This window comes from Crotalus tigris, unplaced genomic scaffold, assembly GCF_016545835.1.
Source record: "Crotalus tigris isolate CLP2741 ecotype Arizona unplaced genomic scaffold, ASM1654583v1 scf7180000019718.230237, whole genome shotgun sequence".
Classification (NCBI taxonomy): Eukaryota; Metazoa; Chordata; class Lepidosauria; order Squamata; family Viperidae; genus Crotalus; species Crotalus tigris.
This window is the reverse complement of record NW_024097680.1, coordinates 84,957-108,604: the sequence shown is the minus strand read 5'-3', so window position 1 is coordinate 108,604 and position 23,648 is coordinate 84,957. Positions and strand designations below refer to the sequence as shown.

The 23,648-nt window shown below is 43.1% G+C and overlaps 1 protein-coding gene across 4 annotated transcripts in view; it reads left to right on the top strand.

The window, feature by feature from the left end:
• The window catches only part of ASTN2 (astrotactin 2), a 187,622-nt gene that overhangs the window by 104,620 nt on the left and 59,354 nt on the right, over window positions 1-23,648 (top strand). For 3 of the 4 annotated variants that reach the window (XM_039364280.1, XM_039364278.1, XM_039364277.1), the window contains exons 12-16: window positions 3,605-3,771; window positions 6,609-6,797; window positions 20,604-20,728; window positions 21,060-21,164; window positions 21,399-21,578. In XM_039364280.1, coding sequence (XP_039220214.1) covers window positions 3,605-3,771; window positions 6,609-6,797; window positions 20,604-20,728; window positions 21,060-21,164; window positions 21,399-21,578 — 766 coding nt within the window. Of the gene's footprint in view, window positions 1-3,604; window positions 3,772-6,608; window positions 6,798-19,672; window positions 20,151-20,341; window positions 20,729-21,059; window positions 21,165-21,398; window positions 21,579-23,648 lie in introns of those variants that run through there. The other variant, XM_039364281.1, reaches the window with a different exon arrangement.

Here is a 23,648-nt window from a genome sequence, read left to right as displayed (position 1 = left end):
TTGCCTGCATTGTTCGGATGTATTTTTTGTCTCTTCCATTCTAATTTCCAGTTGTTTTTGGAGTGCCAATACCATCTCTTTTGCTTTGATGAAGCAAAACACTCTCGTGGCAGAACAGTTGCTAATATTTAGAAAAGCGTGACAGACTAATTTCAAAAGGTGGTCATTTACGCTCCCTCAAAAACATTCTGTTAAGTTTTCTTTCTTTCTTTTTCCTGGGATTAGTAAGAAAATGAGCTAAGCTTAATAGAAAGAGAAAAAAAAAAGATGGAGGGAGAAGAAGGAGAGAGAGAGAGAGAGAGAGAGAGAGAGAGAGAGAAACCTTTTAAGCAATTTATTTCACATTTTCCTGAAATGTTTTGGAAACAGCATCTGTAATCAAACATTCGGAGTCTTCGGAAAGCAGGAAACACATCTGATGCCTTAATGGGAATTATTTTCGTTTTTGACGGGGAAGAAAAGTGGAGAAAAACAACCAAGAACAAGGGATGGGTGGGGGAATGTTTCTTTTTCTGAGCAATTTTTGCATTTTGTTCCTTTGATCTTGGCTTCAGAGGCCCTCCATAGTAGCAACGTTTTTTGAGTGTAGTCAAATGAGCCTCAGGCCTTCTGATGGACGTGTTGCAGGAACATGTTGGATGGACCTCACTTGAGCTGTTTACTGCATCATTTGTAAAAATCCAGTAATGACTTTTCCGGACGATGTTTCTTCCAGCTTTTTCTCCCTATCTCCCTCAGCTCGGTTCGATAGTTTGCAGAAACAAATGTTCCAAAACTTTACTCTCCTTCCTTGATACCAACCAGCCAATGGGAGAAAAGTCTCTGCAGGATTGCTTTGACGAAGGACCCTTCGCCTACGATTATCCAGGAAGAATTATTGGCTGAATAGAATATTGATTTTCTAATAATTTCTAGGTCTGGTGTCACTAGAGAGGCAGATCACAAATTGAACTGCCGCCGGATTGCTGCAGGATTGATTAAAACTCACCGTAATTCTGGCTTCTTGGCCGCTTGAGGCAGGCTGATCAATCCTAGCTGAAACCGGATTTTATTGGCAGCCTCAGGAAATGGGCATTAATAGGTCAGGTTTCCATCACTCCTGAAGGGGGAATGAGTAGCGGCAACCAAGTCATTGGTAGGATTACCAGTATCTTCCCAGGTAAGGACACTCAGAGCTGAAGAAGACAAAGTATGGATAGTATGATGGCACCAGGTTCTACCTCATCTGATATGGATGGATGGATGGATGGATGGATGGATGGATGGATGGATGGATAGAACAGCACGTGAGCTTCGAACAGCTCCAAATGTGCCTTTGTAGAAAAATACATAGGAAAAAAATCATATATTTTCCCTGAAAGGCTCTGCAAAATACCACTTTGCAATGCCTTGGTAAGATCTCACTTGCATCCAGTTTTGGTCACCACAATATAAAAAAGATGTTGAGACTCCAGGAAGAGTGCAAAGAAGAAGGATTAGAGGGCTGGAGGGTAAAACGTATAAAGAACGGTTGCAGGAATTGGGTATATCTAGTTTAATGAAGACAAGGACCAGGGGTGACACGATAGCACTGTTCCAGTATCTCAGGGGTTGCCCCAAAGACGAGGGAGTCAACCTGTTCTCCAAAGCACCAGAAGGCAGGACAAGAAGCAATGGATGGAAACTCATCAAGGAGAGAAGCAACCTGGAATTAAGGAGAAACTTCCTAACAGTGAGGACAATTAACCCGTGGAACTGCTTGCCTTCAGAAGTTGTAGGTGCTCCATCACTGGAGGTTTTTAAGAAGAGACTGGACAACCATTTGTCTGCAATGATATAGAGTTCCTGCCTGAGCAGGGGGTTGGACTAGAAGACCTCCAAGGTCCCTTCCACCTCTGTTATTCTGTTAATGCAAAGTCATTGGAGTCCAGTTCATGATTCCAGAGGGAAACCACCTATTTCTAACCCATATACTAGCCGAGATCAGAGTTTCTTCAAACTCCCCTCCCCTCCTTTGGCATCCTTGAGCAACAAGATTAACAACTTGCAATTAGAGAACTGCCAATTTTGGAAGTGGGGAAACAGCTCTTCAGATATTAAGTTAATCGCCATGATCCAAGTTTATTTAACCCATAAATACATTATTGCAAGCCCTGAAATCCCGCCAGGAACTTTCCACGGCCAGATCTGGTGGAGATTTATGATGGGGCTGGCCGGTCTTCGGGTTTCTCCATTCTGGTTCAGAAGGCAGAAGACAAGGTTGGGATTTCCAATGAGTTGTTGGCAGCAGAGCAAATAATAATAATAAATTACATTTAAATGCTGCCTGCCTCCCGGCAACTTTCGTTCATATGTTCCGTGCAAACGTAATTTTTTTTTTTTTTTTTTAAAGCAAAACCTTGGGGTTTGCAGTCTGGAAAACAGGGACGGCCAAATGTATAGTGGTCAGAGGCTGCAAATATGTAAATGTGTTTGCAAATTATTATTATTTAAAAAGTGTTCGTCTTCTAGCTTGGCTTGGCTTGGGAGAAGCCATTTGCAAGTTGATTTCTCACAGCTCAGGGTTAGCTGGGATTTTTGCTCCGATTCAGGAATCCCATCATGCAATTGCTGAGCCATTGTTCAGCAGTTGTTCAGCCCCATTTATTATCTTCTTCCTACCATCCAAAGAGAGTGGTCTTTTCCCCTTTCCATCCCCCCCCTCCTCCTTGGACAGGTTTCAGAGAAGTAAATAATGGGGGGGGGGAATGGAAGGGAAGATAAGAGTCTGTTTAATAAGAGCAGGCATTGATTAATGCTGGCAAATGCCCACTTTAACCACTCGGTATTGGAAAAATGCTGGGTAGGAAACTGAAATTAAAAACGCCAATTTTTTTCGGCCGGAAGAAATGCGTTAAGGACTCCCTGCTTAGAAAATGGGAACAGTTATATTTGAATCCCAACACCTTGAGTATCTGTTGCAATGTACATCATGGCGCCCCTACAATTTTTACATTGTGGGGATGCTACAGCTTAAAAGAGATCCTGAGACTCTGGAAAGAGTGCAGAGAAGAGCAACAAAGATGAGAAGGGGACTGGAGGCTAAAACATATAAGGAATGGTTGCAGGAATTGACTTTGTCTAGTTTAACGAAGAGAAGGACGAGGGGTGACACGATAGCAGTCTTCCAATATCTCAGGGGCTGCCCCAAAGAAGAGGGAGTCAAGCTCTTCTCCAAAGCGCCTGAAGGCAGGATGAGAAGCAACAGATGGAAATTAATCAAGGAGAGAAGCAACCTAGAACTAAGGAGAAATTTCCCAACAGTGAGAGCAATCTATCAACTTGCCTCCAGAACTTGTGGATACTGCAACACTGGAGGCTTTTAAGAAGAGACTGGATAGTCACTTGTCTGGAATGGTATAGGGTCTCCTGCCTGACAGGGGGTTGGACTAGAAGACCTCCAAGGTCCCTTCCAACTCTGTTGTTCTGTTCTATTCTGGGCCTTAAAGCATCTTTAGACTTTTCTTCAGGGTTTCAGGGCTTGGAACTGGTGCCTGGTACATTTTGGAGTTCCCTCAGCATGTTAAGAAATGGCATTGGTTGGTTACAATTATGTCTACCTTGATTTCTTCCCTTCTTCATGCAGTGCCCCGAAGACTTGAGACCCATGAAGGATGGGACCGGCTGCTACGACTACTCCAAGGGGATTGATTGCTCAGATGGCTCCAATGGCGGTTGCGAGCAGCTGTGCCTTCAGCAAACTCTCCCTCTCCTGTGGGACCCAACCTCCAGCACCATCCACATGTTCTGTGGGTAAGAAAGAAGGGCTAGGCCTTGAGAACATTAATCATCCATCCATTGAAGAAGAAATTTCTTGACAGAACAATTAACCAGTGGAACGACTTGCCTCCAGAAGGTGGGAATGCTCCAACACTGGAAGTTTTGAAGAAGAGACTGGACAGCCCTTTGTCTGAAATGGTGTAGGGTTTCCTGCCTGAGCAGGGGATTAGACTAGAAGACCTCTAAGATCCCTTCCAATTCTATTCTATTCTATTCTATTCTATTCTATTCTATTCTATTCTATTCTATTCTTATTCTTATTCTACCCCATCCCATCCCATTCCATTCCATTCCTTGTCATTTTTCCTGTGGCCCCAATGGCACACATTAAAAATGAAATTTAGTTGCTTCCTCTCAAAGCATACTCATACATAACACACATTTAAAACAAACTATATACAACATATGTATAGACCTATACAACATATACTATACAATGTCACTATACAACATAAGTATAGACCTACACCTTTACATATAAGTAACATATAAATATTAATCACTGTCTATTCTATTCTGTTCTGTTCTGTTCTGTTCCGTTCCGTTCCATTCCGTTCCATTCTTTATATATCCCTTCAAAATGCATGGCCAAAAAAAAAAAAAAAAAAAAAAACCTTTGAAGAAGTTGAGTGCTCTTAGTTGTAGTCTCTCAGCTGGGTTCCTTCCTACTTTTATCTCAATTTTACAGGAATTCGTTTGAGCACTCAGAGCCTAGAGCTCCAGATTCAATTAATTGAATAGGCTTATCTTATTTACCTCCTTACTATTCCAGTCAAGGTCTCATATGGACTTGGTGGCGCCACAGATGTGCTTCTGAGGTTGCAAAATGGTGAATTAGCAGAGTGCTTCTAACTATTCCTTATAACTGAAGGATACTCTACTCCCCGACCTATTTTGAAAGCTTCAGGATGAGAAAACGTAGCCAGTGGCCTGTTGGCCTGCTTTTCTCCAGGCGCGCTGAGGACGTGACTAAAAGTTTACTTGGTTGAACTAAACACATTTCTTCTAGGTAAAGCATTTAAGTCTCTTTTGTCAAATTTGAGATATTTATTGCGCCCAGTTGACTTAAAATTTGCTAGATCTTTGAAAAATGTGATGGAAGAGGGTGTATTCTAAATGTTGGCTTAAGGCAGAGTTGTAGATCGATGGCTTGGCAGAATACAGAATAAGAGAGTTGGAAGAGACCTTGCAGATCTTTTAGCTTTTAGATCCTATATCACAAATGGCTGTCCAATCTCTTCTTGAAAACCTCAAGTGATGGAGCACCCATAATTTCTGGTGACTGGTTAATTGTTCTCACTGTCAGGAAATTTCCCTTAGTTTTAGGTTGGTTTTCTCCTTGAGTAGTTTGCACCCATTGTTTCTTGTCTTGCCTTCAGATGCTTTGGAGAATAGGTTGACCCACCCTTCTTTGTGGCAGCACCTCAGATATTGGAAGACTGCTATCATGTCTCCCTTAATCCTTCTTTACATTAAACTAGACATACCCAATTCCTGCAACCGTTCTTCATATGTTTTAGCCCCCAGTCCCCTAATCATCTTTGTTGCTCTTCTCTGCACTCTTTCCAAAGAGTCTCAACCAGTGGTGGGATTCAGCCAGTTTGCACCAGTTTGGTAACTAATTTTTTGTTGCCCAGACCCAGAATGGACTTTTGGAAGTGGCGTCCACACAGAGAACCGACCGTTCACAGATTTGAATCCCACCACTGGTCTCAACATCTTTTTTTTTTTACCTCAGTAGCGACCAAAACTGGATGCAGTGTTCCAAGTGTGGCATTACCAAGGCATCATAAATTAGTATGAACACTTCATGTGAACTTGATTCTATCCCTCTGTTAATGCAAGGGAGAGAAGGAATATGTCTTAGGAAGCCTATATGCTGTATTTTGTAAACATGGGGAGGATCCCTGATGGAAGGCTTCCACATTCTTTATGTTAAGGGCATTCACTAAGAAGGGATATGTCTCTTCTTCAGGTTCTGGTGTTTTGTTCAGTACTGTTCTCTTGGACACACACCTCTCTCTCTCTCTCTCTCTCTCTCTCTCTCTCTCTCTCTCTCTCTGTGTGTGTGTGTGTGTGTGTGTGTGTACTTCCCTGCACTTCCTCTTCCAGTTTATTTGCTGTTTCAGTTCGTGGCAAAAATCTAGCACCTCCACTTCCTTTTTGACCTTCAGCCAGATGGGAAGGGTACTTTTCTGCACCAGGGAAGCACTCCCTTAAAACCAATTCCGTGAAACATCTGTCAAATCCTGACACTGCCAGGTGCTCAGGTGGCAGCAATTTTGTTGGGTTGCAGCCCTTCACGGTTCCTGGGGTGTTGGGTTCACCACTTCCTGCCTAGGTGTGAATTGCTTTACAGCTTGCAGAAGAAGGGAGAACAGATAAAGAGGGGGAAAAAATGTGTCAGGTAGAATCCTGGTTTTCAAGAAATGTCAGAGTATTCCTAATTCTACATGGATTGCCAGAGGGACATTTTACACCCTATACCTAGGTCTTGCTGCAACAGTCTGAATGTGGAGTTGGGTTAGACTGCCAGATGTAACACAGATCTGTGAAGACATTGGCAGTAATGTAACTTGCAGAGTTTTTTTAATTTGCTCCAAGCGATAACGGGGGGGGGGGAACCCTTCTCCAAAATTCCAATCTGATTTTGATCTTCCACTGATTGTGGTTCCGTTCTCATGTTTTGTTGCCTATTTATTAATAACTCCAATTGCAAGATGACTACCGTATGTTTTAGCTGGACCTGACTTGGTCAGTTGCGTTGTGGAGCAATTGCTGAGGACTTTTCTCTTGGGTTTGGTCTTCAGTTGCGTTGAGGAATACAAGCTGGCTCCAGATGGCAAGTCCTGCCTCCTATTGTCGGACATCTGTGAGGGCCCCAAGTGTCTCAAGCCAGATGTGAACTTCAACGACACTCTCTTTGGAGAGATGCTTCATGGCTACAACAACAGGACCCAACATGTCAACCAAGGGCAGATCTTCCAGATGACATTCAGGTAGGTTGGGTTCCCACTATCTATCTCTACCTTTATCTATCTATCGCTATCGCTATATCTATCTATCTATCTATCTATCTATCTATCTATCTATCTATCTATCTATCTCTATCTCTCTATCACTATCGCTATCTCTCTCTATCTCTCTATCGCTATTGCTATCTATCTAGGTAGGTAGGTAGGGAGAGAGAGAGAGAGAGAGAGAGAGAGAGAGAGAGAGAGAGAGAGATTGTGAATGTATGTGTGGGTGGTGGCAGAAAGGGGCTCCATACTCACAAACATACACTTGCAAGTTTACAACTCAGCTTGCGTATCCTTTGCGTTCAAGGACCAGCAGAAGAGTCTATGGTGAGAGACAGCTGTGAAAATGACAGCTGACACAATGGGTTTTCTTCCAGGTCGGCTGCTGAGTCAGCCAGTCCTTTCTCTGCTCTCCCCCCCCACACACACACACCACAAAGAGAGCTTGATGATCCTGCAAATCTTAAGGCTATTTGTGTCACATTAGAAAAGCAGTGGTTTGTTTTTGAGTGGGTGGTCCAAGGTATTCATTGGCCTTTGTATCCCCTGGAGGATAATTGGGGGGAGAGAGAGATCCAGAAGGAATGTCTGTGTTGATGTGTAGCATGGGGGAAGCAGACACCCGTGACCTCAACTGATAGATTATGAGTGGAATCTAATTAATAATGTGTGTAGAGAGAGGGGGGGAGAGAGGAATAGAGGGAGAGAAAGGGAAAGAGAGAGAAAGAGGGGGAGAGAGAGAAAGAGAGAGAGGGGAAAGAAAGAGGAAGAGGGAGGGGGGAGAGAGAGAGAGACAGAAAGAAAGAGAGAGGGAAAGAGAGGGAGAGAGAAAGAGAGAGAGGGAGCAGAAAAAGAGGGGGAGAGAGAGGGAGAGCTGAGAAACTTGGAAATTCGTAGACTGAAGATGTTTCCACCCTTAACCAACTGTGTTGCTCCTAACAATTAAGCCACTCAGCATTCTATCTGTGTGGAGTAATTATTTTACAAGGTTGTTTGCCTGTTTTGCTAACTGGAAGGAAGGAAGACGAGACCAGGTAGAAATTATAGTTGAAAGGCTCCAGAGAAAGAGGCCATTGTCAAAGCAATTTCTTTTTTAAAAAAAAAAAAAATTGAAGGGGGGAAAAATGTAAATGGACAAGCTTGCGAGGTGGAGAATATAAGTCCTTGACTTATAACAGTTTGTTAATCGACTGCTCCAAGTTACAACAGTGAGCATTTTTCACACTTTACGACCGTTGTAGCGTTCCCCAGGGCCAGGGGATCAAAATTCGTATGCTTGGCAACTGGCTCCTATTGATGAGACTTGAAAAGCAAACCTTGGTTGCAGCGTGTCTCTCTTTTCCTTGCTATTTTTCTTGATCGGAGTTGTGTTGCTTACGTCTAGTCGTTGTCGTGAATAAGCCAATGTTTGTGGCGTATCGTGACAGGTGAGGCCTTTCGCTTGCTTTATGGAAGGTACAAAGCGAGGTGTGAAGTGCCGTGAATCCAGCTGGAGAGAAATAAATGTTTTGAAATAAGATTTCTTCTTCCTTTGTTCCATCTGATGTCCTGTTTGATGGAAGGCTTCTCCTTGTCGAAAATGCAAATCTTAGACAGGCAGTGGAAATTTGGTAATATTCAGTTTCTCTCTGTGTCTCTGTCTCCCTCTCTCTTCCTTCTTTCTGTCTCTCTTCCTTCTCTCTCTTTCTATGTCCTCTCTCCCTTCTCTCCCTTCTCTTTCTCTTCTTCTTTTCTGTCTTTTCTCTGTCTGTTCTCTTCTCTTTCTCTATCTCTCTCCCTTCTCTCTCCTCTCTGTCTTCCTTCTCTCTCTGTCTGTTATCTTCCTTCTTTCTCTATTTCTCTCCCTTCTCTCTCTGTCACTCTGTCTGTTCTCTCTCTCTCTCTCTCTCTCTCTCTCTCTCTCTCTCTCTCTCTCTCTTTCTTTCTTTCTTTCTTTCTTTCTTCTCTCTCTCCTTTCTCTGTATCTGTCTCTTCCTTCTCCCTCCCTCTCTCCCTCCCTCTATCACTCTTTCTTTCTGATGTTTGTCAGAGGATAATCTGGCTTTTCCTCTCCCAAGTGGCAAGCTTTTGTTTTAGCACCATTATGTTAATATTGTCAAACAGCATGTCAGGTCATTGAACAACGAGGGAGGAATTCTCATAATATTGCAGGGAAGTTTTGGCAAGTTAATTTCAAAGCTGGCCTCTCCCTTCCTGTTGCCGCTTAATAAAACCCTCCAAATATCACAGGTCACAGCAGACAGCTCGAGGGCAACGGAGACGCAGCAAGCAAATACAGGGCACCCGCGACTTACAACAGGTCATTTAGTGACCGTCCAAAGTTACAACGGCTCTGAAAAAAGTGACTCATGACCATTTTTCACACTTACGACCATTGTAGCAACCCCTGTGGTCAGTTCAAACACCGGGCAACTGACTCCTGGGAGGGAGGAGGGAGAGAGGATGGAGGGAAGGAAGAAGGGAAGGAAGAAAGGGAGGGAGGAAGAATAGAATAGAATAGAATAGAATAGAATAGAATAGAATAGAATAGAATAGAATAGAATAGAATAGAATAGAATAGGACAGTATGGAATGGAATGAAATAGAATAGAACAGAATAGAATAGAATAAGGATAGAGACTAGACTAGACTAGACTAGACTAGACTAGAATAGACTAGAATAGACTAGAATAGAATAGAATAGAATAGAATAATAGCATTGTAAGGGACCTTGGAGGTCTTCTAGTCCAACCCTCTGCTCAGGCAGGAAACCCTAGACCATTTCAGACAAATGGTTATCCAATCTCTTTTTAAAAACCTCCCATGTTGGAGCACTCATAACTTCCGGAGGCAAGTTGTTCCACTGGCTAATGGTTCTCACTGTCAGGCAATTTCTCCTTAGTTCCAGGTTGCTTCTCTCCTTGATTAGTTTCCATCCGTTGCTTCTTGTCCTGCCCTCGGGTGCTTTGTAGAATATTGGAGAAATTATATCAGGTCAGTTTCGATTCTTGAACATCCTTGAGTGTGAGAGAGATCATTATTACCAGGCATAATTCAGCACGTATTTTCTAAGCCCTGTATTAACTTCACCAAACAATGGGAGAATTTTGCAGCTTCTGTCTTGGGGTGAAATGAACTGACCTGAGAGCTTTTTATTGCCTCTTTTTATGATTCTAATTTTAACCTGGGATGATTGCACCATTAGCTCCTATTATTAAGGCATGTGGCCCGAAAGTGGTTGAACAACGATACTCATAACTGAGATTGATTAAATGTCTCGCCTTCCCAGATCCAAGAGAAACCTGGAATATTAGCTGGGGGGTGAGCCTGGGGGAAGCAAACGCTCTATCATGGTTTGAACGGAGCCAATAAAATGGAGCAACAGTCAGTCAATGGCCCCATCGTTTATTCAAGACTCTGGGATTGTGGAATTAAAATGAATCCCTGCATTTGACTGAAACCCAGGGGATGGGATTAAGCCAACTTTGCTTCCTGACAAGCTGAAATTGTTAAAGCCACTGCTTTATGAGTCTTCTGGACACCGGGCTTTCATTCCTCCAGGACAACCTGGTATCAGATCTGGAACCTTTTGAAAGAATGCAAACAGATCTCAGCAGAGCAAAATGTATCCTAGTTAATTGGATTCGTGTTTGATCCTCAGTTTCTGCTTTCCTGGAAGGGTCAGCCAAATCACTAACTCCCTTCACAATTAATCTTCCGTTCAGAGGGAAACTAAACCAGTCACTAATCAGGGCCCAAGGAGTCTTATTCTCGTTTTTCACAAAAAGCTTCTCTCTCTTTCTTAGATGATGAGAGAGTCTAGCGTCTCTCAACAGTCTACCTTTCCTAGATTAACATCCTCTGGGATGTGTAACACTTCACAATTTCCCCTGTTGGGTATATATTTACCCACCTTATCCTGAAGGAGAGGTGTGTACAAATTCAAACATTTGTTTAATTTGACCCTCTGCTGTATTTGCAATACTGAAGTGTGACTTCACAGATGTTCTTGCACTGCCTCAGAAAGGTCTTCTCATTGTGGTGGGACCTATGCTCCCATCCCACCAGAAATTCCCATAAACTCCCAAAGAAGAAGAATGTAACTTATTCTTTGTGTAGAATCTTGGGTAGAATTGTGTCGATGATATAGAAATAGAGAGTGGTGTCCTCTCTCCCTTTAGTTTTAAAGTTTAGTTTCTTCAGTGGAAAACTCAGGAAGTTTGAGCTGTTCCTTTTTTTAATATGCATATGATTTTTATTTTTCAAAAAAATAACAAGATAAAAGCTCTACATGCATTAGAAAAGAAATAAACAAAAATACTGAATACGTACAAAAGAAAAAAGAATAACAGAGTTGGAAGGGACATTGGAGGTCTTCTAGACCAACCCCCTACTATCCCATTTCAGACAAATGGTGGTCCAATCTCTTCACAGAAACCTCCAGTGTTGGAGCACCCACAATTTTTGAAGGCAAGCCATTCCACCAATGAATTAATTAATCTCGGTGAGACCTTTCCTTGATTAGTTTCCATCCGTTGTGTCTTGCCCTGCCTTCTGCTGCTTTGGAGAACAATCTCTTTCATTGTGGCATCCCCTTAGAAAAAAAGAAAAGAAAAAAAAAAAAGAAAAGAGGAGAAAAAAAGAGAACAGAAAGCAAAGATTATAAAAAGCACCTTTGGATCTTCTTAACAGCCCTTATGTCATTCCCATTTCACCTTGCCTAATTCCTATTTCCCTGCTTTCCATCCTCTACGCTTTCTAATCATCCAGCCCGTAAATCACATTCATTTTCCTTTCTTTCTTCGACCACAAAAAGAAATTAAAAAAAATCACAAGGGCTTTTCCACTCCCTCGTAAATGTAGTCCCTGCCCTTTCCCTAATCAGACAAGTCAATGTTGCCATCTCAGAAGATCTGAGCTGTGCCAATCTTTTTTCTCAGCCAGCAAAATATTCCAGAAACCGCTGGGCATTGCATTCCATAAACCTGTGGAAGCTTGGAAGGAGGCACTTGCAGAATTACTGTCGCAGCTGGCAGGACTGTGGGGCAACCTGTGCCCCAGATGTGCACCACGGCACTCCTGTTTCAACTTCCCTGGGGATGTAAGGACCTGCCAAATGCTCAGTTGCCAGATGGGGCAACAAGGGAACATCTGGAGATTAGAAAGGGGGAGGGAGCTTGTCATTCAGATGACAGTGAAGCTCAGAGGGTAGAGTAGAGTAGAGTAGAGTAGAGTAGAGTAGAGTAGAGTAGAGTAGAGTAGAGTAGAATAGAATAGAATAGAATAGAATAGAATAAGAGTTGGAAGGAATAGAATAAATGTAGAGTAGAGTAGAATAGTAAAGTAGAGTAGAGTAGAGTAGAGTAGAGTAGAAGAGAAGAGAGAAGAGGGGAATAAGGAATAGAATAGAATAGAATAGAATAGAATAGAATAGAATAGAATAGAATAGAATAGAATAGAATAGAATAGAATAGAATAGAATGCAGAATGGAAGAGAAAAGAATATAGAAGATAAAATAGAATTAGAAATAGAATGGGATGGGATGGGATGGGATGGAATAGTCACCAAATGAACTGTTGTAAGTCAAGGACTTACCTGTACTGTATATCACTTTTAATGTTGTGTACCTTACCAGTCAAACATTTAGTTAGGTGATAATATGCTTCCTAGATTTTAAGATAAGCATTAGAATATGCTTGTATTATTTCCTGCATTCATACCAAACGATGCTACCTGAATTACGGTTTTCCTAGTGTGTTTTGTTTTGTTTTGTTTTAAAGCAAATTGTCTATGCTAGGACACATTCACCCAGGAAACACACTGAAAACAGAGGAAGGGAACAAATAGGATGGTATCGAATCAAGCTGCTTTTAATTTCAAATATAAAACAGATGCGTAGATAGTTGTTAAGGCCATAGCATCCCCGTTAAAATGATTACACTGCATTTGTTTGTTTGTTTAGACTGAATGTTACATTCTGCTTGGCTAAATTTGGCTCCTGGCTTGTTTGAGGAAAGATTCTTGCTGAAAACGTAAAGCGTTCTTTTCCGAACAGTGTAAACAATTCATAATAGGATGTAGCCGAAAGCAATTTCTTCTATGCCTCCTTAATTTGAATTTTCTTGTTTTAGAATCAGAACTTCTTGCTTCCTTGGTAGATAAAAAATAGTTGTCCAGGGGTAAAGCTCAGATTATTCTACATGGGATAATCCCTAATATCTCTAGTAAAGTTAAAATTCTGGGAGAGCTGGGGATACTCACTTTTGCCAGTTGGGGCTCTGGATCAATCAAAGGTCTGCTTCCTAGATAGCAATACCACTTAGAATTATATATCACTTCACAGTGCTTTACAGCCCTCTCTAAGCAATTTACAAAGTCAGCCTATTGCCCCCAACCATCTGAGTCCTCATTTTACCAACCTCGGAAGGATGGAAAGCTGAGTCAACTTTGAGCCCATCAGGATCAAACTCCAGGCTGTGGGCAGAGTTTAGCCTGCAATACTGCATTCTAACCACTGCACCATGACAGCTCATATGATAGATAGATAGATAGATAGATAGATAGATAGATAGATAGATAGATAGATAGATGGATGGATGGATGGATGGATGGATGGATGGATGGATGGATGGATGGATGGATGGATGGATGGATGGATGGATCTTTGAGCTGGTCAGAATTTAATTCCTGGAGTGAGCAATGAGTCAGCCTGCAATGCTGCATTCTAATGGCTCTAGACAGACAGCATGTCCTCCTATTATTGCTCATTGAGATTGAATTATATGCTCAAGGTAATGTACAGAGAGACGTGGACCAAACTGTTGATAAAAAAAAAATAGTGAGCTGCAAAATATTTGATGCAGTGAGATTATCCCTTTCCAGTTACAAAGAGGAAGCTTCTCTCAAATCAGTGTTCATTGCCTTCTGGTTTGTGGTTATTAAGAATAGAGTTACATTTTGTAGAGGGATTTTATATATATATATATATATATATATATTTCTAAAATTTGGATTGCTAGCAAAGAATTAAGGGAGAACTGGAATAGCTATTTCGAACTCTTTAGCTCTTTTCAACCAGACATACCCTTCTGAGATTCGAACCTGGGCTGTCTGCATGTTAGGCAGCTGTATTAAACCTCTAGGCCACAGGCTCTGTCTCACTTTTGCCAGCTGTGTTAGGGAGGGATTATATATCCATAATCATTCTAAAAATTTGAGTCCCAGGTATATTCATTCTAAAAACTGCTAAAACTGCTGATCTCCGGGACAAGAAAAAAACTTTATTAAATACTATGCTTTCATCAAACCACTGTTGACATTATCAAAATGTGAGCTAATATATGTGGGTGGGTGGGTGGGTGGGTGTGTATGTATAATACCATCTTTAGTTATTCATCAGATGAGGTTATAACCACAACACGGTTCTATCAAATCCATGAATCTCCTGGAACAATTGGTCGGATTGACCTGTATTCTTTATGCCATAATTATTTTCACCCAAATGGCATGGATCTGACACGCGTAACTTGACAGCTTAAGGTGCAAAATGGGTTCAGAGAGTCAAATTCACAGGAGAATCCGTATCAGGGTTCCATTAATCCTTGGCACTAAGTTGATATCTAACATTGCCGGAGCTTGTATGGAAGCAGTTCCTGTCACCACAAATCCAGTGGTTTCAGGAAAAGTGGCTGAAGGTGTCTTCACACAGGGAAGTTGTAGCCCCCCCCCCCATGGCTGCCTCAAGAAAGTATGAAGGCAAGAACTTAAAGCTGAGAGCCCCCTGGATACATAGCTTCATAATTAAGATATAAAACTTGAGTTGGATGCCTTAGCATCACAATTCATTTGAACAAGGGGTTGCCGTGGGAACCATACATTCTCCTGCATCTATTTGCATTCCATGTTGAGTCTTCAGACATTCCCAGCAGACAGAATATAAGAATAACAGAATAACAAAAGACCAGCGTTGGAAGGGACCTAGTCATAGAACATATGAATATATGAACATAGAGCATATGAAGGATGGCTACAGGACCTGGGGGAGGAGTAGATGGAGGAGGAGGCGGTGGAGGAGGACGATTGGGGAATCCTTGATGCTCTCTGAACTTGGTTGTTTTCTTGCAGAGGTTTCATTACCCAACTAGATAACATCAGTGCACTGATGATATTCCCTAGTTGGGTCATTAAATATTTGCAAGAAAACCACCAAGCTCAGAGAGCACCAAGGATCCCACAATCATCCTCCACCTCCTCTCCACAAACCCCACTCCCTTCTAGCACTGATGTTGTTATCTAGTTGGGTCATGAAACATCTGCAAGAAAACCACCCAGCTCAGAGAGCACCAAGGATCCCTCAGTCTTCCTCCTCCTCTCCTTCCTTCTCCTCCTCCTCCTCCTCCTCCTCCTCCTCCTCCTCCTCCTCCTCCTCCTCCTCCTCCTCACCTAACTCCCTTCCAGCACTGATGAGGTTCCCTAGTTGGGTCATGAAACATCTGCAAGAAAACCACCCAGCTCAGTGAGCATCAAGGACCCCACATTCCAATCCAGAGCCAGAAATATTCTCTTTTATTGGTAACTTGTGATAACTTCCTGGAGAACAGTGTCACCCCATCTAGATGTCTCCATGACGTCAACCATGTGTTGAAGTCTTGGTAGGGACAACGCAACAGCCTTCCTTCTCTCACCTCTTTATCTCTGCCTCCTCTTCTCCATCTCTGTCATGTCTCTCCTTGCTACCTGGGTGTTTTCTCAATTCAGGGGCGATTAAGGAAGACCAGCTTGGCTTCCACCCTTTGGAGAATTCCTTCTCTCCAACACAAGGGTTGCATTAAGCGTGCCAGTCACCAGCTTGATTAGTATTCTTCAGCTAAGATAGAGAAGGCTGCCAAGACGACAAAGCCGGAGGCTTTCTGCCAGAGATGATTGACTGACTCATTTCCAGCACCTCACATTTACAGACCCGATAAGTTTATATTAGAATGCTGATATCCCACTCACTCACCCACCATCTGAGGGGCTAATTTAGGTTTCCGATAGCTGCTGAATAATATGGAATACAGCCTGGGCAAGTGTCTTCTGATTAATCTCAGCTTTGTTGACATTAAGGCATGTTTCAGGCACTTTGCACCCAAACCTACAACTTGGAGAAATTTCATCCTTATAGAACTGCAGATAGGTTACTTCTAACACATTTGTCTGATCTTTACTTCAATAAAAGAAGTCTTCTTCAAGTAGAGCTGAGGCTCCCAATATTTTGGGAACCAGGGACCAGTTGTGTGGAGAGAGGTTTTTCCACAGACCGGAGGGTGCGTAGTTTTGTGTGCTGCCTGCATCTCACGGATGGGGCTTTGCTTGTTTGTGTGGACCGATGCTGGCACAGACCGGTAGCAGTCCACAGACCACAGGTTGGGGACCCCTGAAGTAGAGGAAGCAGAAAACGAGACCCTAATTAAGGAACTATCTAGGAGACATTTGCCCGCACCAACACTGGCAGATCAAATCACTATATATAAATAGGGAGCAAACTCCACATATCCACTAGCACTGAAGATATTACCTAGTTGGGTAATGAAATGTCTGCAAGCAAACCATCAAGTTCAGAGCTACTGTGTATAAATAGGGAACCACACACTCACTAGCTCTGATGATGTTACCTAGTTGGGTAGTGAAACATCTGCAAGCAAACTCCAAAATGCTTCTTCACGAGGCAACTGGACTGTCTTGTTTTTTCCTTGAAGATGTTTCGCTTCTTATCCAAGAAGCTTCTTCAGCTCTGATGGTGGGACATGGAAGAGCTGAAGAGTCAGAGCTGAAGAAGCCTCCTGGATGAGAAGCAAAACATCTTCAAAGAAAAACCAAAGCATCTTTGGGATAACTATGACCTGGAAGACTGAGAATCTCCATAGACGTCTGCAAGCAAAACTGCCAGGCTGAGAACGGATGTGTATAATCAGGTAGCAAACTCCATCCTCAGTCGCACTGATAGCATTATGCAGTCGGATAATGAAACGTCTGCCAAGCTCAGAGAGCACCAAGGACTCCATAAAGTCATTTGCCTAACAGTAGAGCTGGTTCTGCGGAGATGACCCTACCTAACAAAGAGGCGTAAGGCAGGAAAGGAAATTAGTTATGATCAGCTGGGTTAGGAACTGAAGAGAATTCCAGCTAGCTGAACTAGATATAATATCTATCTCCGTGTTTTTGGAGTCTTGAAATGTACAGGTTTAAAGCACAACCCTCTTCTGGCATCAGCTGAGTTCTCCCTGGAGACTCCCCCTCTGCTTTGCTCTTGGTAGCCTGATAAGCGCAGTGTGAAGAACACAAGCCGAGCGAGGGAACGGCTGGAAACTTTAATTTTTGCTTGCTTCCGTCCTCTCAATCCCTGTAAGAAAGCTGATAAATTATCAAGCACCACTCAGGAAGCCTCTGGGTCCCCTATTTCTATTCTGTTCTGTTCTGTTCCGTTCTGTTCCTTTCCATTCCATCTCTTCTCTTCTCTTCCCTTCCCTTCCTTATTCTATTCCATTCCTTATTCTATTCTATTCCATTCCATTCCATTCCTTTCCTTTCCATTCCATCTCTTCCCTTCCCTTCCCTTCCCTCCCCTTCCCTTCCTTATTCTATTCCCTTCCTTATTCTATTCTATTCTATTCTATTCTATTCTATTCTATTCTATTCTATTCTATTCTATTCTGTTCCTATTCTATTCTATTTTATATTCTATTCCATAGTTTGTTCTATTCTATATTCCATTCCTTATTCCATTCCTTATTCTATTCTATTCTATTCTATTCTATTCTATTCTATTCTATTCTATTCTATATTCTATTCCATAGTCTGTTCTATTCTATATTCCATTCCTTATTCTATTCTATTCTATTCTATATTGCATCTCTTCTCTTCCTTCGACACCTCCTTCCTGCTACTAACCTTTTCCCAGATTTAATGAGCAATAAATTGTGCCTAAGCCAGAGGGTTTTCTTTCCCTCCCCCCTATTCATTGTAACACACCTAATAAAACAAGCTCAGTTTACAAGCCCATGCCTTCATGGCTTGCGAAGGCTTTGGTGAGTTGTGAGAGGAGGCCAAATCCCGGGGGAGCATCTTTTGACCTGTGTTCCAGATTCTGTAATAATAAATATTTCCCAACTTGTCGTGTCTTCGAGAGCTGTAGACAAGACCAGCGGGTAGCTATTGTGTGTTAAACCTCTAACGAACTGGATCCCAACTCTAAGCCTCCTCCAAAGATTCAGCTAGCAGCTTTTTCTTTTTTCAATATGAAATTTTTGGGATTGAAAGCACTTACCACAGTAAGTACTTACCACGAGTTGCCGCAGTTTGCTTAATGACGCTTTGAAGTTATGATGGCACTGAAAAAAAGTGACTGATAACTGTTTTTTTCCACACAACCGTTGTAGCGTCCTTGCGATCCCGGGATCAAAATTCAGACGCTTGGTAAATGACTCCAATTTATGACGGTTGCAGTTTAAGCAACATCTGGAGAGCCGTAGATTCTCCTAACTTTGCCTTGGATGATCTCCAGATTTAATCCAACTTTTTAGTTATTATTGTTGTTGTTATCAAAGACTCTTTAAGACAAAAGAACAAATAGTGGTGTCTGAGCAGCAGCTTTTCACTTACTGTTCACATTTCTCCTGTGCATGAAAAAGGAACACATCTGGAAGAGTTGACTTTGGGGCCTTCTGGGGCCTCCCAGTCTAAAGCCAAAACCTCAGCCCATTCCTTTTTTTTTTCCTAGGTCTTATCAAGGAACGTGTCACATGCAACTCTTTTTCCCATATTTGTTTATGTGCTGTGTTCCAAAGCATGTACGGCCCTCTCTTGGCTGAGTCCTGGAACCGCACCTTCTTCTCTTGTAGCATAGATCAGTGATGGTGAACCTTTTAGAGACCGAGTGCCCAAACTGCAACCCAAAACCCACTTATGCATCATCGGGTGCCGGGTGGGTGTGGCCCATTGGGTGGGTGTGGCCCATTGGGTGGGCGTGGCTGCAGTGATAACAGCAGACTGGGTGGAATTAAAAAGTTCAATCAATCAACCACCAGAATTCCTCAGCCAGCATGCGTGGCTGAGGAATTCTGGGAGTTGAAGTCCACAAGTCATCAAAGGGCCAAGTTTGAAGACCCACGGTCTGGAGCAATTCTGTTCTTCATTAACCAAGACTTTCCTCCCCCCCCCCCATCCTGGTTGTTTGGTTGGCCGGCTGGCTGGTTTTTGGTTGTTTTTTTTTCAAGATCATAAAAAAAATGGCAGGATCCGTTTCTAATTAGCTCTTTCTGTTCTTGGGACAATAAAAGTAGGCTTGAGGCTTGAACGGCAGCACTGAGTTCCGGAAAAGTCTGACTGCATTGTAGGACCCTGTACACAACATATCATCAGATGAAGCTGGCAGAAGGAGATGGCTCCAGGCAACCACTTTGGCAAACTTTTCTGGATGGCCTCAAGTTGAGAAAAGTCCTTCGAAAGAGCCAAAATGCTCTGTTTGCATTCTCACCCCCTGTGCTGAGAGCAGATTGTTGTTGCAACCACTTCCAATTCTCTCCAAACGAATGAATCTGCCTCTTTGGGATCACCTTGTATGTTGACCAACTCTTGAGTAATATTAAGAAACAGAGCGTGTAGCTTGGAAGGTTTTGGGGGCTAAGCTTCACCACCTCTGAATTCAGAAGGTTCCTTTTGAATGGGAAAAGGAAGCAAGTTTGATGTCTGTGGAGATCCTCAGGTCATAGTTATAACAAAGGTGCTTTTTTAGAAGGCAATTGGACTTTCTTGTTTTTCTTTGAAGACGTTTTGCTTCTCATCCAAGAGGCTTCTTCGGCTCTGACTGGAGGGTGGGGAAATGGGAAGATTTTGTAGTCTGCAATGTTCATACTCCCATAGTCTTCAAAGGGCGTCCATCCCCAAGTTCCTAGCTGATAAATGGAGCTCTTTAAGTTCCATGTTAATATTCGCTCTCTTCCTTTGGAAAGGATTTTGAGATATTAAAATAGCTTGTTCTTCTTTCTTGTGAATTTCTCAGTATCTGTTCTAGATCTGTGCTGAGTTTCCTAAGCAAGAGATATATTACTAATAATAATAATAGCAGAGACAGGCAAATGTTGTAGTTTTAATTTCAGCTTTATTTTTGCCATCCGTAAGATAACTCATTTCTTCATATATTTATATTGTCTTATCTCTCTCACATACAAATTCATACCCAACCACACACACATTCCCCCTTTCAATTAGATCAACGCAATTTAGAAGTCTGTCTAACAATAATGTTATCTGGGAGCTATGAATTTGGTGTTGTTGTATTATATCCATGGAGATTCTCAGTCATCCAGGTCATGGTTATCCCAAAGGTGCTTTTATTTCAAGAGGCCACTGGACATCCTTATTTTTCTTTCTTGTTTTTTTCTCCTTCGTTTTTCTTTCCATTTGGAGCGGAAGAAGCTTCTTGGATGAGAAGCGAAACCTCTTCAAAGAAAAACAAGAAAGTCCAGTTGCCTCCTGAAAAAAAAAGCATCTTTGGGACAACCAGGTTATGATGTATTCTGGATTCAGAAGGTTCCCTCTCCACCTCTGGATTCAAGATTCCAGATGTTAAAAAAGGGACTTTTTATCGCTTATGGTGGACATGTGGTAACGTTGATGCGTTTCCTCTCTCCTTGTTCGTATTTGCGTATATGTGTCTTGGTCTTTTCCCTTCGGAATCCAAGTCAACCTCTCTCCATCTTCTTCACCCAGACTGTGTCCAAATCACTGTGTTTCAGTTCTCTGGTTTTTTGTTTTTTTCCCCCTAGGGAGAACAATTTCATCAAGGACTTTCCCCAGCTGGCTGATGCATTGGTGGTCATTCCTTTACCGGTTGAGGAACAGTGCCGTGGAGTGCTATCAGAACCTCTTCCCAACCTCCAATTGCTAACTGGTAGGAGCCCTGACTTTTCTATGGTGGTGGTCCCACAGTTTTCTTCCTCCTCCTCCTCTCCTCAAACCCTACTCCTTTCTAGCACTGATGATGTTCCCTCGTTGGGTAAGGAAACATCTGCAAGGAAACCACACCAAGCTCAGAGAGCACCAAGGACCCCACAGTCCTCCTCCTCTTCCTCCTTTCTCCAAACCCTCCTCCTTCCTAGCACTCACAATGTTCCCTAGTTGGGTTATGAAACATCTGCAAGGAAACCACACCAAGCCCAGGGAGCACCCAGGAGCCCACAGCCCACCCCTCATAAGCTACAAATATTCCCTTCTATTGACAGGTGACATTCGATACGATGAAGCCATGGGATACCCCATGGTTCAACACTGGAGGGTCCGAAGTAACCTGTACAGAGTGAAGCTCAGCACCATCGCCCTCTCGTCCGGTGAGCAGGACCAATTTGTCAGCCTAAGTTCAGATTTTTTTAAAAAAAATAAAATGGCCAGAGAACACCGTAGCAGGTGTCCTCCAAGGCTCTGCAGCTCTTTAATGGCTGGAAGCTGTAACATCTTCCTGATAAGATGTGTATCTCTGCATCCATTGCAATTCATTCACACACTCTCTCTCTCTCTCTCTCTCTCTCTCTCTCCCTCCCTCCCTTTCTGCTTTATCTTTCTAGGCTTTTCAAACGTCCTCAAGATCCTGAACAAGGACAGCAGCCGGGAGGAGCTGCTGTATTTCATTCAGCAATATGGCTCCCATTACATCGCGGAGGGCCTGTACGGCTCCGAATTCAGCTGCACCATCCACTTCCCAAGCAAGAAGATACAGCAGCAGCTCTGGCTGCAATATCAGAAAGGTAAGCAGCTGGAGGAGAGGGAGAGCCGGCACTCCCTTAATCTGTCCGTATACCTCTGTATTAATTTTGACTGCACAAATCCAGTTGGAAGATCTGGAACGACTTTGCGTTCCAATTTTGCCACATTCCTTTTGCCCTGTTTTAAGGCAGGAAATCCCTTTCTGGAACAAGTGTCCAGAATTGCAGCTCTTTCTCCAGGAAGGAAGGAAGGAAGGAAGGAAGGAAGGAAGGAAGGAAGGGGAAGGGAAGGGAAGGAAAAGGAAAGGAAGGAAGGAAGGAAGGAAGGAAGGAAGGAAGGAAGGAAGGAAGGAAGGAAGGAAGACATCGCTGTGCTTCCCAAACTGTCCATTTTCCTATTATTGCCCCAGAAGAATGACGCCACCGGATCCAGATTATTTTGAATTGCTCAAATTGCCTGATTAGTTGTGAAGTCACATCCCTCTTCCCCCCCCCCAGTTTTACTTAATTGAGATTTATTCACCATGACTTCCCTTGTCGAGCTGGCTTTGTATCCCATCGGCATCTCCTCAGCCTCCTCTCATAAAAGGGTGAAGACCCTCTCTTTGCCCCTCTCCCCATCCTGCTGGAACCCCGGGGACTCGGTTTGATTATCTCTATTGTAGCATCCACTCCCTTCCTCCCTAGCAGAGGGCTTTCCAAGATTGGTTTAAAACTCTTCTGTTTTTTTAAAAAAAAAGATATATCAACCCCCCCCTCCACCATCACTCCCCCCTTCCAGTGACAGCAAGAATCAGCTTTTCGTAGAATTGTCCACCCATTTTGCCTTTCCTTCCGACCATGGCGATATCAGGATGCTTTTTTTCCCCGATCCTCCTGCAAATGGAATTTCAGGCAGTCCTCGGCTCTTTTAGCGACCGCTCAAAGTTACGACAGCACCCGACAAAGGGAATCGTGACCACTTTTCACGCTTTAGAGCCGCTGCAGCGTCCCCTGGCCAAAATTGGAAGGCTTGGCAACTGACCTGCGCTCAGGACGGTTGCAGCGACCGCCGGGGAATCGCGTGATCCTCCACATCTGACCCGCAAAGTCAGATTCATTTAACAACCGGATCACTAACTGAAGAAATGCGGCGATTCGCTGAAACAACGGTGGCGAAAAAAGCCGTTAAAATCCACTTAGCAAACCCCTCGCTTAGCGACAGAAATCCTGGGTTCAGTTTGCGCTCATAAGTTGAGAACTAACTGAATTGTCCCAGCTCTCTCTTCTCCAGGCCGCCTTAAAAGAGGGGTGCGCTCGGCCGTTTTTTTTAGGAATAGTCTCCAACTGTTGCAGAATTTTTGCATTTCGAAGCACACTGATTCAGGAAGTGTCTCTTGCTTGCAGCCCAGAGAAAACACAAGTGCAGCCTGTTTGCAAACTCTCTCTCTCTCTCTCTCTCTCTGTGTGTGTGTGACATTTGGGAACATTTTTTAACCCTTCCTCCCCTGCATACACACCCAGGAGTGGCAATTTTTATTTGGTTTGGTTTTCTGGCAGCAAAATATTCCTAGCTCTTTCTTTCTCTCTCTCCTTCCCACTCTTACTTTCTCTCTCTCCCTTCCTCTCTCTCCTTCTCTCTCCTCTTTCTCTCTCCCTACCTTTCTCTCCTCTCTTTCTCTCCCTCCCTCCCTGCTCTCTCTCTCTTTCTCTCTCTCCCTCTCCCTCTGTCTCTCTCTCCCGGTTTGTTGTGGGTCTTAAGCAAAGATGAATGTCCAGTTTCTCCAGCAGCAAACCAACCTCCCTTCCTCCCAAGCATGGAAAAAAAACACCAAAGGAGGCTTGGCGCCGTCCTCCTAGGCGATTAATCATCTTTGCTGCATAATTTCCAGGAATAAATATCTAAACCCGGAGACAAGGTGAGGTTGGGAAAGCAGGCAGTGGTGGTTTGACTCATGCATTGCATTTGCTCAGCTTAGCATACAATCCAAGCTTGGTGGAATGAGTCTGCTCAGGGGTTTTGTTTTGAAAACAAAAGGGCCTGTCCCCCCTCCCCCCCCCCACACACCTTTGTGCATTGAATACAGCTACAGGGTAAGATTTACATTAATCTTGAAGCGAAATGCTCCAAAG